Here is a 16,202-nt window from a genome sequence, read left to right as displayed (position 1 = left end):
TGTGAACACACACTGTTGAGTCTTAAGCCTATAAATCTTGTACTGGATTACTGTTTCTTAACGAAGGAATGACAGATCTCTTATTTTGTCGGTGCATTTTAATGTGCAATGACGTGATTGATAGAAACCAAACAGCAGCTATTAAAATGTCAGATGCAGACTTGATGCCCTTATAAGTTTGGCTTCTGGAGTTTAATATACTGTGAGCAAATAGACTTGAATTTGTCTTTTATTCCCAATATACAGCCTGCAACAGAAACATTCCCTTTAACTTTATACAGTTGGAAAAAAAAAATCTTACTTAAACCAATAAACAAACAAGGAATAGGTGAGCCTACCTGGTCATAGAAAAGTTAGCTAATGAGGTTGGGATGAGTTAAGCATGAAGAACAGACTCAGGTAAATGAAAAATGTGAAAATGTAGATGATACCTTCTGCTGTTGGAATAGGATCTATAATACAGTATAATGCTTGATATTACCGGTTACTCCAATAAGTAATTTCAGTAATAAATATTTTTTAAAAGACAATCGAGCTTATTCATCAGTTAATTAGCAAACATCTCTGTATACGCTACATGCAGAGCATAAAAATGGATTAGTCAGAAAATTTGACAATATTTTTAAATGTTTTGTTTCTGGGACATTTTGATAGGCAAATCTCTTAAGAGAGCGATTTTCTTGAGAATTATTACACCTCTTCCTGTCTTGTAAACATGATTTTTTTCCCATGATCATTTAATAGAAACCACCTGCCACCCCAAAAGAAAAACGAGGAGAGCTTATCTACATCACTACAGCCATTTATTTATTATGTGCTCATTAAGGCATTAGTACACTGATTATATTTCTCATGTGGTTTTTAATCAGGAAATACATTCAAAAGCAAAACAGCACAGACATATACAAACTTAAAAACATAAAGAAACAGAAAATAGAGATTAGTAGATAAGGCGAATGATACATTGAGAATCCAAACTCAGTACTTTAAAAACATTTGGGGGATGAAGAGTGACAAACTGAAGCCACTTTAGAGTTCTATGAAATTATTCAGTGTTTTCCCCTCCCTATGTCTGAAACGCCTCTCCTTTCAACAGGGATGACTAAACTCCAAACATCACAAGAATGTTAACAAACCACAGGATTCACACTTGAACAGGGAGAGGAAGGAACTGCTTTCTGTAAAAGTGGTCCTAATAGAGTACCCCTGGAAAATGGTACCATGAACACGATTTTGTTGTAACTTTTAAACATAATGCTGCAGTAATATTCTGAACATTTAAACTATTTCTGCTTGTCTTAATACTGACCAGATGATTAGGTTTTAGTGTTAGACTCTGAATGTAACCTGAATCAAGAGGAAATGCGTAACTACTATAAGCATAATCACAGGGGATCATTTTTAGGAGCTACTCCGGCAGGCAACGTTCTGTCCTTGTAAATCTGGAGAAATGTTATGAATCTGAACCTAGCACTAGCATTTGGAAACTGGGAAATCCAAATAGGGGATGTTTTAAAGTCATGTACTGTGATTTTAATCTGTGTTATAACTACGTACAGCATTCCAAAATATACATCTAGGGAGACTGAAAGCAAATGCTCTACAGTAAAGAGGTAATAATTTAAAAAAAGCTACTGACATGGAATATTTATAATCAGAAAAATAAATATTCAGGGAGCTCACCAGAAGAATAAAGTGCTCTGCCAGTTATTAAAAGATTAATTCTGGTGTGTTAAATGTGGCATGCCCTACTGGAAAATACAGATATTCTTCTGGGTTATGATCAATATTTATTTCACAGGATTAACTGTTTTAGAAACAGATATAAAGCTTTGCCATAGAAGAGAAGGACAAAGCACAAAGACAAAATGATAAATTAGGAAGTAATGTTACCCTCTGAGAGAGCAAATTTAGAGAAAGGCAAGATTATGCTCCATGGATAATATGCAGAAAGAAAAGTCAAATATAAATGATATTGTTCATGTAAGATTACTTTATAAGAAATCTAGGTCAAATAAAATTCTTTGAAAGAAATACCCAAATGCCATTGACTTACCAAATACTATCTTTGCATACAATCTCTAAAGGCAAAACTAAATAACAACAACAAAAAAGTTCTACCACACCCAAACAAAACCACCAACTTATTTTATATTCAGTAAAGCAAAAGGCTGACATTAGGTATGCAGCAAAGCACATTAGCCAGCATGTCTTCTGTAGGTAGTTTCAGCAGCAATGAGAAATAATGCTCACTGTAGTTCGAAAACTTGAAGAAAAACTAAAACCTTCCTGCCTCCCACGAGGCAGGGTGAGGGGGCGGTTTGTGGTTGCTATTGGTGAAGCATTCAGTTTGCCACTCTGCATCACTCTTCTCATTCTTTTATCCCCAGTTAATTATTATCTGCACATAATTTAAATCTGCTAGACCATAAATTAACAGCTTTTAGGACAGATGCCTTCAAAAGGTCTTCGGGGGGTGTTAAACAAATATTGCAGCCTAACAAACCTCTGTAACAAACACATACACGTTGGAAGTGAAGTCATTAGTGAGTGATGGTCACTGGAAGGATCTGGGAATCGGTCTCAACTGTAAAAGCACCTTGCTCCGAACAAATTTAAATTATAACTAAGCAAAATCATGGGCTTCCATCCATTCTGGAAACAAAGAGAAAACCCATCAAATGCCATAATCTCTTTTCTCACCGGGCACATATCGATAGGATCTACAAATTGTTTCTCTGTCTTCATGTGGTATCGACATAATTTTTTGCCCCAAATGAAGAAAACAAATAACAGGCCAGTCTCAGTAATTAACCATGTTGCCCTCCTATACGATTAAACATCTGTGAATAAAAACTTTCCAAACTTCGCGATCACATTTGGAAGTGGTTCATTTATTATTGAGAGAGAACTACCAAAAGAAAAAAACAACCTAGATTTTATCACATCCCCATGCCAGTCTTTTATTTTCTGAAGTAGAATTAAAGAAAAAAATTTCTCTGCAAATAGACTTCGTGAACCTTCATTTGTCAGTAGTACAACTCTGAAACTGATTCATGACTTGAAAGGGGGAATTTGGGATGCAATATTTTGGATCCAATCATCTGATTTACTGTAATTCTTAACCACATTCTCTTCTACTTATTCTCTTCATATATAGAGAAAACTGTCACAGTCCGAAGTTATTCTATTAGCTCTTTACCTCAGCATGAAAGAGGAGGGAAAATGGAGTTTGACTAATACAAGTGTTAAAAAACATACATATAAATAGAAATGGTCATATTTTAACAAAATGCAAAACTTTGAGATTTATAAGGTATATGGTGGCTTTTGAGGAGGATAAGAAAAAATACAGCATCTCTTATTGGCATACTTTTTGATCAAAAATCTCATTGAACTTTCCTACTGGAATAATCAACTGTAATACAAAAAAAAATGTACATAGTTTTTAAAAACTGACACCTACTACTGCCAATAAAATTCTGTTTAAACTCCTGTTTACTGTTTTAAAGATAAACACTATCTTTTTAAAAATACAATGTGTCACTTACTGATAAAGTATAAGGCATTTTATTGCCTTTTACAGATTTACTCATAACTACTTAACAAGGAAAGAAAGCATAATTATTTCAGCATAGAGGTTGGAGTTTTTATTCTAAAAATTTAATTCTTCATTTATTCTAAGATGAATTTAATAGTTAACCAGGAAATTTATTTTTGTGAAAGTTATTTTATGGGCAGAATATACAGGGAAAAAGTAATAATAAATGCCAAACTGTCTTTTTGGCAAATACATTATGAAGCCAAATATTTCCTCATAGACTTGGTTTTTAAAGCTGGAATTTATCCCTTCAGGCCCACTATTATTTTTCAAAACTCCATATAAATATTAAATCTAAAAATTAACTGGTAATTTTAATTCTTGTTCTCTTCAAATTTCTTCTCTTCTAAACTGTTGACTTTCAAATATTCACAGAATGAGCATGTTTCTTGCAAAGTGGCTTGTCCTTCTTAGAAAAAAAGGTTTGACCTTCCAAACTTTCACAACATACCTGAAAAAGGAAGCATTATGTAAGAGAATATTATTATTTTATCAAGTATGCATGAAGGGGAAAATGATTTTTCACCTAGTGGATAATATGACAAAGCACTTTAGTTAGTTGTTAGGCACCCTGACATTTCAAAATTACTACATTTCACGAATTCTTTCAAGAGCAATGAAAAGTGACTTTTTCCTGGAATGCACTCTAATTTATTTAAATCATTGATCATTACTTCTCTTTATTGGGAGTGAAGCACTTGGCCCTAATAAAAAATTAACACATGAAGCGGTCACATTAAATATAATTTCTCTTACCAAATTCTAATCAATGCTTTCAATCTGCCTCCTTGTAGAGAATCAACACATTCAAAAAGAAAACCCAACTGCTTAGCCAAACTTCCCAAGCCTTCAAATACACAGGCACAGAATACCTGAGAATTATTTTTATTATAATACACTTTATTTCTTATAGTGAAAATCCTGGGCAACATCTGGCTGCTAGATCATTATATATTCAGTTAACTACGCACATTTATGTTTTTTTGTCTTTTCTGTTGCTTTTGTTAATTATAATGCACATGAGCAGCTGTACCAGAGAACAGGAGATGTCAAATCTGCAAAGATGTGTTTTATAGATTTTATAAAGTCTAAGAGATAGATGAGGTAAACTACACAGGGTTCAATGGTAACATTTGGGAAAATCATTCGACTTCAATTAACATGAATTGTTTCCCTTCATACAATGGATATATTTTTTAATATAGATGCATTTTTATTCAGAAATACTTTCATATTCACTAACTGTAAAAGTTTAAAAATTCAAAAGGGACAAAAAATTACATGGGTCTTAGAAGCTATGTCAAACATGCAACATTACAAAGGTGACATTTAAGCAGTATAATTTAGCCCTCTTGATGTTCTTATAATCAAATTATTACAACAGGAACACAAATATACCATATGTTACTCTTTAGATTTTTGATTTACAATATGTTATTGTCAGTGGGACATTTTAAAATGTATTAGATACATGAAACCTAATTTAAAAAAAAAAAAATCAAACATCCGAGTACCTTTACTGAATATTTACTTTCCAAATTAAAAACAATATATATCTTAGGTTAATGTTAATCTCTGAATCTATACTCATCATTATTAAATAAAATTAAAAATACTGAAGTATCAGTGCAATAGGTAAATATATTACTACATGCTTATTATAGTCTCAAAAAGAAAATATTAATGGACTATTGCTAAGGAAGGAAACATATCAACATATAGTTTACTTCCAGTGTTAATTCAATAATAGATTTTTATAATTATTTACTTCTATTTTAAGAAGTAACTTTGTTTCCAAAAATTACTAAGACATTCCAATAAAAGAGTTTTTCTTTAAAAAAGTAAAGGCCTGTTACTGTTTTAAGAAATAGCTTCTCCTTATAAACAAATACGTATTAAAGACTGGATTTTCCTTAAAGAGTTAAGCATCCTATTCTGTGCGAAATCATTCTTTAGTGCCGAAAATTATAATCAACAACTTTCAAAATCACTGTAAAAATATTTTTAGGTTTGAAGGACTAAAAGGTACAAGAACTGTTATTTCCATTTATGGCTTCGGGAAGAATTGGCCATATGTGCTCCTTGAATTTGGAAATAAGAGTTTACTTACTGAGCATACAAAGCAAGTGTCATGCCAGGTATAGCCCAGAGCTTCCAGGAACATATCGCCAGCTTCTATGGGAAATTCGCATCCATGGCATATAGTACCAAAGAGGGCATAATAATCTGTATGGGTGGAGGAGACATAATTGAAATGTGACAAAGCTTTAAAATGACTGTTCCTAGAAAGCAGCAATAATATTGGAATTAAATGAAATGATAAAGTTACTAGTAATTGGAAAATTTTTCAGATGGCATAATATTTGGCTCGAGATACATGTGTAGTGTTGTTTCTGGTTACCCTGGTAAATGTTATTTATACAATTTAACATCCTTTATTGTATTTTTCCATGTGATGCTTTTCATTTTTCTCCAACTACTTTAATACAACACGTAAGTTATCAATAGACATGATTGTCTCAATAAAATGCAAAAGAACTTTCAATAACTGGGAACAATAAGACTAATGAAAAATCAAGAGAAATATCTGGTATTAGCAAATTTTATAGCATATCTGACTTGTTAAGGATGAAAATAAAAAGTCACAGGAAACTTCCATGAATAAGTGCCATGACTGAGTTTTCTTGCTGGATTATATCACAATATTAGTCACTATTTTGTTTCCTATATTTTCCTTTTAATTTTATGACCTTGTGTTTAAAATCATTAGCCAGAGAAGAGTGTTTACTTGACACAGATTATAGTCATAAAATAGTCATAGGATTTCCTTCTGAAGAAAGCAGTTTTGACAAAATGTTTCTTTATTAATACTAAATTATAATTTATCGGCATTTTAATTTTCTTTTATGCAGTTACTCTCACTACTTGTGTTTATTCATGGTTCCCCCTTTAGCTTTCGACATTTTCAATCCATCTTGGGCTGGAGGAGAAAGTAAGCTATCATTTTCAACTTGATTCACCTTTATTAGCAATCTTCAATATTCCTTAGCACTATTTGTTAAACACAAATCCACAGGGCTGTGTGTGCCGGGCACTGTTCTAGGCACTGCTCAGGGTTATAGTGGTGAAGAAGACAGATGTGGTTGCTCTCTCCTCATGGGGCTTATATTGTCCTTGGGAACAGGATGTCATAATTTATCGTATTTTAAAAATAAATAGCAATTTCAGATTGTAATACGTACTATGAAGGAAAGATAAGTGATGTGGTATAAAATACCTGCGGTATAAAACACTCCACTATATAGAGGGGTTAGGAAAGGCCTCTGTGAGGAGGTCATAGTTGTGCTGAGAGTTGGAAAAGGAGGAATCACCACAAAAAAGCGGGGAAGAGTATTTCTGTTAAAAGAAATGGCAGGTACAAAACCCTGAGGCAGGCAGAATCTTAGCATATTGAGAAACAGTAAAGGGACCGGGCATGGCTAGAATCCAGTCACAGAAAGTAAGGTAGGAGGAGAAAGGTTGGCAAAGCCAGCACGAGTAAGGAATATAGTTTTCACTCTAGTGGAAGCTGGGAAGGGTATCAAGTACAATATAATTCACATTTAAACAAACACTACCATAACTATTGAGGACTGGCGGGAAAAAGTTACCATTTAGTTGGCGATTCCAATGTCCACACAAAGAGTGCAAGTGAGTGGATTTAGTGATGACAGCTAAGGTGGAGAGAAATCAATTAATTCAATATATAAACTGGAGGGTTATGTGTTAGAGGTTTTGGGATAGTGGACAGTGGGCCATTTATTGAGATGGGGAAGGATGGGTTAAGAACAAGTCTGAGAGGTTAAATAAAAAGAACAATCATAAACCAAGGTGATCAGAAGTAACAGATAAATGTCTTCAGTAATGTTTTTCCCTTCCTGTAGGCAATTTTTGGGTTTTAAAAATGACTGTTTAGATTACATTATATATGTTATTAATGCTAGATAGTTTTATATGTGTTTTGACTAGATAGGGACTATACTAGTTAGCCTTGAAAAGCTTTTAAAACAAACAGCTCTTTCTTCAGAAGGATTAAGTGGAATTATTTGGTTAGTACACAAGTAATTGCGGTTTTTGCAAGTATTTTTTAACCTTTTAAACCGCAATTACTTTGACACCAACCTAATACAAAATGTGAAATATTCTCATTGAATCGGGGTAGGCAGCTTGTAGCCATCTTGTCCCAATGGGCTCACGGGGTCGTTCAATGGCCTTTCCATAGGGCTTCCTGGTAGACAGTCTGGCAGAGTTCTAGATTGGCCCTAACTAAGGAGCTAAAAGAAAGGTGAAAATAAGAGAATACTGAGTAGGCAAAGAAGGACTGAGTGATGTTGACCAGCCTCTAATTTGAAGCTGACCACTCCTTTAACTTGACTGGTGTGGAATACTTCCTTCTTCTAGCACCACAATTTGAATGTCAAGGTAGAACAGTAAAATTTAATAGTAGGAAAGCAGTATAATGAGTGAAGATGTGATAAAGGAAAAATGTTTTATTTTTGAAAAATGTATGTGTGGTAGTCATGTCTAGGTAAGGATAATGTTAATAAGTAATTGTTACGAAGTTCACTTACAGCCTCTGGGAAGCAAAGGAAGTATCCAGAGTCCAGGTAATAAGACAAATGTAGAAGACTGGTCCTTAGATACTAATTTATTAAAAACAATTTTACCAAGGGAGCAATCCAAGCTAGGACTGCCCTCCTATTCAGTAAAAGTAACAAAGGATTTCCGACTTATCGTCAAGGCAATTTCCTTAAAGGACAAATCAGTATCATATTCAAAAGTTGAACATTTTTCATGTTTATAACCATTCAAAATTCACTTACTGAAACTATAAGAGATGGCTTTAAGCTACACAATTTTGTAGAACTTATATCCATAAATTATTTGGGATTCAAGCAAAATATTTTTCTACCAAGTTATGTCTACATGCTCACTTCTGTTAATTAAGTTAATTAAATTATGTGTTTTGATAAAAATCACATAAAATTTTATAGTTTTTTGGCTATGTATTTAGAATAACATTAAATGTTACTAAAACAACTAGGAAAACTATTTTACCTAAAAGTTCATTTCAACTTTACAACAACATAAGGGCTCATATTTTATCTTCATTCAAAACTTAAGAAACTAATGGCTTCAGGATCTTACCTGTCTCACAGTAGGGTTCACCATCCTCCAAATGAAAAACATTATTACGAATAGGTTTTCCACAGGCCACACACACAAAACAGGAAACATGCCAAGTTTGTTTCAAAGCATTGATGACTTCCTGTTATAGAAAGGTAATTGGATGTAAAAAAAAAGATGACAATACACAAATGCTCGACAAATACTGCCCTTCTCAACTGACCCAAACGAAACACACATACTTTTTCTCTGCCTTGAGTTTTTCACCTAAGTAACAGAAGATACGTAAGGACAGACTCATAATCATCTAAACTGATGCATTACATTAACATGTGCATTTCTCACAAATACACATCAATAAGTATATTTAAAGAATGATTACTGTGTTATTTAAACATTATACATGCAGTGAATAAAGTAAGCATCTCTTAGTGCTTGTTACAATACCTTCTGCTTTCTCTCAAAGGGTGTCAGAAAACATTAACTTATAAAGGTTTCATAGTATTATCTTGAAAATGTCACGGAGGAAGGGCAAAACATTTAAAAACTAAAACAAAACTATACATTGGTGCATTATGGAAGCAATAACTTAATCGGTGTAATCCAATCAGTTTAACACATGTTCAGGATTTTGGAAATTACCTGTGACTATACTAAGCACACATTCAAAGCCGTGTCTAAAATTTGAACCATAATGCATGGATTCTAGTCAACAGTGGCCCTATGATTAAATACACCAAGTATCAAAACCTTGGGCCAGATTTTAACTGGTAAAATAATTTTGGGGAATCATTTCTTTAGATTGAGGTTAAGGGATAGAGCCATTAAAAATCATTTCTGAAGAATAGTTAGTAACACGGGAATTTACCCTTTCCATACTATTTATCACAAAAAGAGGATGCTATACATAAAGTAGGGTTATAATTTTGTAAATGAATTCCTTATAAGGAGCAAACTGGAAGAAAACCTATCCTAACGTTAACAGGTATTATCTGGGATTGATAAATACATAGGTCATTTTAATTTCATTCTTTACATTTTTTTTGTATTTTCCAATTGTAGAGTGAAATATTTTCTTTTATACTAAAAAAATACTGTCAAACTAAAAGAAAATGACATAGAAAAAATTGTTAGCCATAGAAAATGCCATAGTTCACTACTGAAGGACAAAAAAAAATTGCAGTTGTGAAGATCCAAAAAGAGCACCATGAACATGTACAACAAATGTACATTGAACCAAACCAATTCCCAGGGAACCAGCATACACTTCCCTTTCTATACATGAGACAGACTGCTATTCCTTCTTTAATACTAAGTGACCAACAACTAAAACACAATCCAGAGAATCTGTCCTTTTAGTGACAGTCTGATCAATCTCGGAAGCACTGAGTATAAGATTTCCATTTCCTAGAATCTCATTTGGTTCTAAGACTCTTACTTAACTTTATTTTATTCATTATTCTAGAATCCATAGAATATATTTATATCCTAAAACAGTATTAATATTTCCTATTTATTATTGGTCATTTGGGAAGGTAGAACCTGAATTAGTCTATCCTTTTGTTCCCAACATATTGTACAAATCAATACTACAGAAATACTTCATGTGGTATATTTAGAATTTTTAAGTGCCCTCAAAGTTTTAGACATATTTAAAAACATATTCTAAAATTAAAGACTACTCAATAATTTATATTAACTTTTTAATTGATATGAATTTAGTTTCATTATTATATCTTTATAGTCAGAATATCAGAACTCAGCGATCACGTTTCCAAATTTTGTATAAGCTGTATGAGTTTTGCATGAGACCAGGTACCTAGGCTGCTTTTAAAGTAAAATTCTAATTCCTGGTCATCCATAGGAAATGCCTGGCCCTTACTTTGTAATTGCAAACTGGGTATTCCAGAGTAAGAAATTCATTCATTCATTATTATTTATTATGTACCTGACTCCTAAATTACTCCCTTTCTGCCAAAAAAAGTGTAGTTTTATTATTTTTCTATATATGTATACTCTCATAAAACTGAGGTTGTATTTTTAAACATTATATGCATTCAAGAAAAATATATCATTTGTAAGTCTCATGTTTTATAAACTTCATGAGATCTGTGCCCCGTGCTTGAACTCTGACAAATAGGGAAATGCTGCTCTTATAAAAGCTATGGAATTTAATTTAAAACAGTGAAGGTGTCAGTTCTGAGAACTCTGATGTGTGTGGTCCTGTGCGACCTCTTCATTCCTGAGCAAACAGAGTCCTGTTGAGGTAGCACACCCACAGTAAATTATTTTTCCCCCACAGTGGCTAGACTTTCACCAGACAAACCAGCACTCAGTAAGACAAAACCAAAGACAACTTAACCCCATGAGTCCGATCCACAGAGGTCTATTTAGTTTTGCTTTACAATAATAAATAGTGATGAAAGCAGAGAAGGGAACAAGCAAGAAGAAAATAAAAAGTCAAAATGATGGAAGGGTTTCGTAACAGAAATGGTTCTGCTCTGATATTCATCCAGAATATAAAGATCTCCAATACTTACTCCAAGGATCTTCCTTTGGCATCGGCCGCATTCAGGAGCAAAGAATCTCTCATAGCACAGCTCACAATACAGAGCTCCCTTTTCCTCCACAAATCCAATGTAGGCCATTGTATTTTTGCAGTGAGCACAGTTAAATTCTTCTGGGTGCCAAGATTTCCCCAGTGCCACTAAGAATGGTCCCCTGCCAGAAACAAAGAGATCAAGTTGGCTTAGAAATAAGATTCTCAAGTTTGCCTGGATAGGACCTCTTTTATACAATGTCCAAACTCTTAATTACTTGCTCAATTTTCCTTCTCAAGGACTGAACACATGGGTGCTGTAAATTTACATGAGGACTCTCTGCACATTTATGTGAAAAGAGAGGAGGAGTAAGAACACTGAAAGGCCAAACTCCCCCCATATTTTTCGGTCTTCAAGAGATTTGGTAGTTATGGGTTTTGATTTGCAATGAGTGAATCTGTTTGTGTCATGATTATGATTGAGAATGAGGATGTTAACTGTGACAGAAAATAAAGTAGCCAGAAGAAAAAAATGTTTTTTTTTCAGATGAGCGCATGATATTTCTATAAAATAAACAAAAGAAAAAAATACCAATTTGATGTCAGACTTAAAAATAATAACTATTACCTGAGAAAACATTCTAGTCAATTTCTCTTCCCCACACATTGTTTCATGTATTTATTTCTCAACTTTATTAAACACATCAAATCCTCACCCTCCAAAAAGACTACAGAAACTGTAAATTGGATATTAGAAGTTGTTTGAAGCTACTTAGAAAGGTTTTAATTCAAATGTGACTTAGTTTTAATACACATTTGTATCAAGGTAACAAATGTTTGCAAAGATATTTTTTTTTTCCATTAAATACCACACAGTCATGAACTGATAAGAGGGGTTTGGTTTGCTTGACAGGAATCCATTACGAAGCCTTATCTAGTCATCAAGCCTGCAGAGATGAACCATTCTAGCCTTTGCAACATACTTTTCAGTAGCTACATCACACTAATTTTTATTCATAGAGTGGCTTTACCTCCAAGGCACTTTTACACTTATCTAATTTGTCCATGCAGCATTCCTGTGAGACAGACCAGGGCAGTTATTACGAACTCAGTTTAACAGATGAAAACGCTGAGATACTGAATGTTCAAAAGATACGACAAATACCATAAAATCACTGACTGAGTGAAGGCCAGAAGCTGAATTCCCTGATTTCTAGTATACTGTTGTAGTCAACTGATATTTTGCCTTTGATCTTATTACCATCAATGATCATCACTTAGAGACCACAGGGTAATTGTTATTAAGCATCAAATATCTGACTTTGAGGCAGGTTATTAATAGGAAAAGTCACAGAAATAAGCATCATAAATTTGAAGCATTTTTTTAGCCTTTAACAACATAACTCTACAAATTTAGTAACTATCTCCCACTAGGAAATTCTTTGCAAATACATTGATGTTTATACTCGGAAGTGGTACCTAATTCTGTAAGAGTCAAGAAAGTAGAAAGGCTTTTGATGAATGATTAAAATGTGTTCTGTGGTAACGGGGTGTTTTCTAGCCCCACTTTCTGTTGCCTTGGTTCTTATTAAGAATATTCCATTTTGTATAAGGTCGTGCATGCAGCTCTCTTAGCATGTGAGACAAGTAGTTCATATTATTATTTTTTAAATTTTAGGGCACTACAGTTTTCTTATCTCTAATAAGGAATGCCTTTGTTAACTAAATTCTACTAGATAAAAAAGAAAGAAAGAAAGGGCTACAGATCACCTCTGTAACCAAATATGTTACTCTGGGTAGGAAGTCCGTCAATTTTTAACTGGTTTGTAAGTACCAACCCTACTCAACCAGCTCCTTCATTTCATTTTCTCAGTATATACTATATTTTGCTGTGTATAATGTGCACCCATATTTTTGGCCCAAACTTTCAGGGAAAACAATCTTTTGTTTTAATTTTTTAATTCAATTTTTTATTTGTTTATATTTAAATACTTGTTTTTTTGTATTATATAGGACTTTTAGCTTTTATTTTTTAACATATTATGGTACTAGCAATTTTATGCAACAAATATTACAAAACACAAGAACAGATACAAAGCACAAGAAATTTTATGTACTGGTAACAAATTTAGGATATTTAAGCATCATAGAAGGCCAAGAACTCTTCGTTGTTGCAAGTTCGTCATAAATTAAACAAAACTGATTAACATATTCCAGGGTATTACTTTGCATATGGATATTGTTACTGATTTCTAGAGTTACACTTTTAACTCATAAGCATAAATAAAATAATTAAAAACATTTATATAGATACAGAATTAGTACTACCCATGTATAATGCGCACCCTTATTTTCCCCTCACAAATTTGGGCGGAAAAGTACGCATTATACATGGCAAAATACGGTTTGGCAAGTAGTTTTCCTTCAAAGATAAACCAATGAGTCACAATGCTCAAAGCTAGACAGAGTTTCATGAGTGCTCTGAGCTTTTCCACCAGGTGGGTATCAGGTTACATATGCTTGAAAAACCTGCCAGGTTAAATTTACTGGGACCACAATGTAAGACTGTGGTAGAACTTTAGGGTTTCATGCTACCATTGGTCTGTATGTTCAGATTGTTCAAAACAATTTACTAGGGTGAATTTTTTATTAGGGTACATCTTCACCTCATCCATAAGCCTGGATAAGCCCCGAGACCAGTATCCTTAGGCTGCTCAATTTTCAAAAGAAGTCAATCAACCTGTATTCCCTTAAAGCTAAGTGCTGGTATGCGCTTGGAATAAAGAGCTTTACTCCTGGAACATGTATGTCTATCAGTGCTACCAAATAGCCAAGAAAGGTCAACTAAGAAAAAAAGACATTTAAGAATAACTGATTGAAGACGATATGATTCTTTTTCTAGATTTTCTAAAATATGTGTTGAGATCAAGTCAGACCAGCAGAGAACAGGGTTCTGCAAATCAGAGCATATGGACCTGACCCATCCCACAGAATTATGATCCGTGTTAAGTGTGACACCATCAGTCCGCACTAACATTTGTTACAGGAAATAGCTCTATGAAATCCACCTTTGCTCTTCCCGCAAATTGCTGCTGAAAGTGTTGTTAGATCACACAGGGCCATTTTCACATGGATTCCTTGGAGAAATCCCTTTCAGATTTTTGCAGCAAGTACAGTTCTGTTTCTTCTGAGCACTAGATTGATTTTTTATCTTACTGTCTAGTAATTTGCAAAATTAATTTCCTTTTTTGGTTGTTGACTGCTGGAAGGCTTAAAGTCAAATTTAGTCTAACCACAGGCAAGTATGTGTGTCATTGTTGTAGGTCTTGTCCAGTGCCAACATCAAATTTGTCCACTGTTCATTGTTTTCGTTTGTTTATTCTTTTTCTTTTTGAATGAAAGTTTATTGGGGTGACAACTGTTAGTAAAGTTACACAGATTTCAGGTGTACATACTTCATCAGAGAAATGCAAATAAAAACCACAATGAGATATCACCTCACTGCAGTGTTCATTTTTAATAGCCCATTTGAGATTTTCATTCTTCTTTTGCTCCCTTTTATAATTTAGAAGGTTATCTTATATTTCATGTATTCTTAAAAGCCTTTTGGGAAGCTTTCTGGAATAGAGAACCCCTACTAAATAAATAAATAAATAAATATTGTCCATCAAAAGGGTAATTTTGAAATATTGCCTTAGTTTCTTTATCAAATTGAGATACTGAAAGATCTGGACAACAATAAAGAAACTCCCTGTGTACCTTTAAAAACTGGGCTGAAAATGACCGTTGCTCCTGCCAGACCTTTCTTAAACAAACACGCTCAGTGCAGATATTGGCCTAATCTGATATCCTTGGCTATGCTGAAAGACCATCTTTCTTCATCAATGCCCTTTAAGTTATGTACAGATTAAACAATAAAATCTTTTACATATAAAAAGTACTCTCTTCACTGTGTCAGCAGAGACTAACTTAACAAATTCATTAACACAGGATTAACACTGACGAAGTTCTTCTGGGTCCATGTAGGATTGGGTTTCTGTTTGTGAACTGGAACAACAGGCTTGGATAACTGCAAAGTGGAATTAAGTATTCAGCTACCTCTTAGAGTACTCTGTACCTTCTGTGTCCTTACTAAATACTTGCTGACTGACAAAGGAAGGGAGGGGAGGGAGTTAGAGCATTGATAGGCTGAGAGAGAAGAGCTACGGCATGAAACTTTTTGCCCGTTTTATTTTCTGTGAGACTTATGCCAAAAAGAAAAAAAATAATAGGAAGGAGAGAGAGGGAAGGATGCTAAGGAAAATGTTCTGAGGAAAAGCAAAGCTTACAAATAGAAAGGTGAACGGAAGAGCAAACTTCAACAGGGACAATCTAACAGGGATTAAATGCAAAATCAGATGCTTACTTCTAGCTCCCCTTTGTTATTTAATTCTCACAATAAACCTCGGTGATAGACATTAACTCTGTAACAAGATGGAGGAGACATAGGAGAAGGGAGCTAACTTTCCTATGATCATGGTGGATGATGTAAAACTGGAATCCTCTAAGGCCTAACCACCATAGATCACAATTTTTATTTGACCAAAACATATTGCATCAGGAGACATTAAAAACAAAAAAAGAAGTTAAGAAATCAAAATAAGTTAATCAACCAAAGGCTAAAAACAAAGCCACATAAAAAAGAAGAATTATGCTAAAAAAATAGAGAATCTGATATTCTACTTAACTAGATATAAAAATAAAAATGAATAAGCCCGTTTTATGGTAGGCTCAACTTTTAGGAAGGGGCTAGCATGAGCAAACAGTCTAAGAACAACACAGCTAGAAGAATAGAATGAAACAAAAAATATTATTGGGAGAAATTGTACAACACACACAGTCACAAATATACACAGA

The 16,202-nt window shown here is 33.7% G+C and overlaps 1 protein-coding gene across 11 annotated transcripts in view; it reads right to left on the bottom strand.

Annotated features, from left to right (window-relative positions):
* Positions 1 to 212: 212 nt before the first annotated feature.
* The window catches only part of PDLIM5 (PDZ and LIM domain 5), a 187,662-nt gene continuing 171,672 nt past the window's right edge, over positions 213 to 16,202 (bottom strand). For 7 of the 11 annotated variants that reach the window (XM_081048749.1, XM_081048735.1, XM_081048742.1 and 4 more), the window contains 4 exons: positions 11,308 to 11,488; positions 8,789 to 8,909; positions 5,712 to 5,827; positions 788 to 4,052 (listed from right to left, as the gene is read on the bottom strand). In XM_081048749.1, the coding sequence (XP_080904875.1) occupies positions 3,963 to 4,052; positions 5,712 to 5,827; positions 8,789 to 8,909; positions 11,308 to 11,488 (508 nt within the window). In that variant the 3' untranslated portion in view covers positions 788 to 3,962. Of the gene's footprint in view, positions 4,053 to 5,711; positions 5,828 to 8,788; positions 8,910 to 11,307; positions 11,489 to 16,202 lie in introns of all 11 variants that reach the window. The other 4 variants (XM_081048739.1, XM_081048743.1, XM_081048745.1 and 1 more) reach the window with 1 other exon arrangement.

The sequence above is a fragment of the Rhinolophus hipposideros genome (assembly GCF_964194185.1).
Source record: "Rhinolophus hipposideros genome assembly, chromosome: 1".
In the NCBI taxonomy this organism is placed as follows: domain Eukaryota; kingdom Metazoa; phylum Chordata; class Mammalia; order Chiroptera; family Rhinolophidae; genus Rhinolophus; species Rhinolophus hipposideros.
The sequence above is the reverse complement of the archived record's forward strand: the minus strand, read 5'-3'. Positions and strand labels throughout refer to the sequence as shown.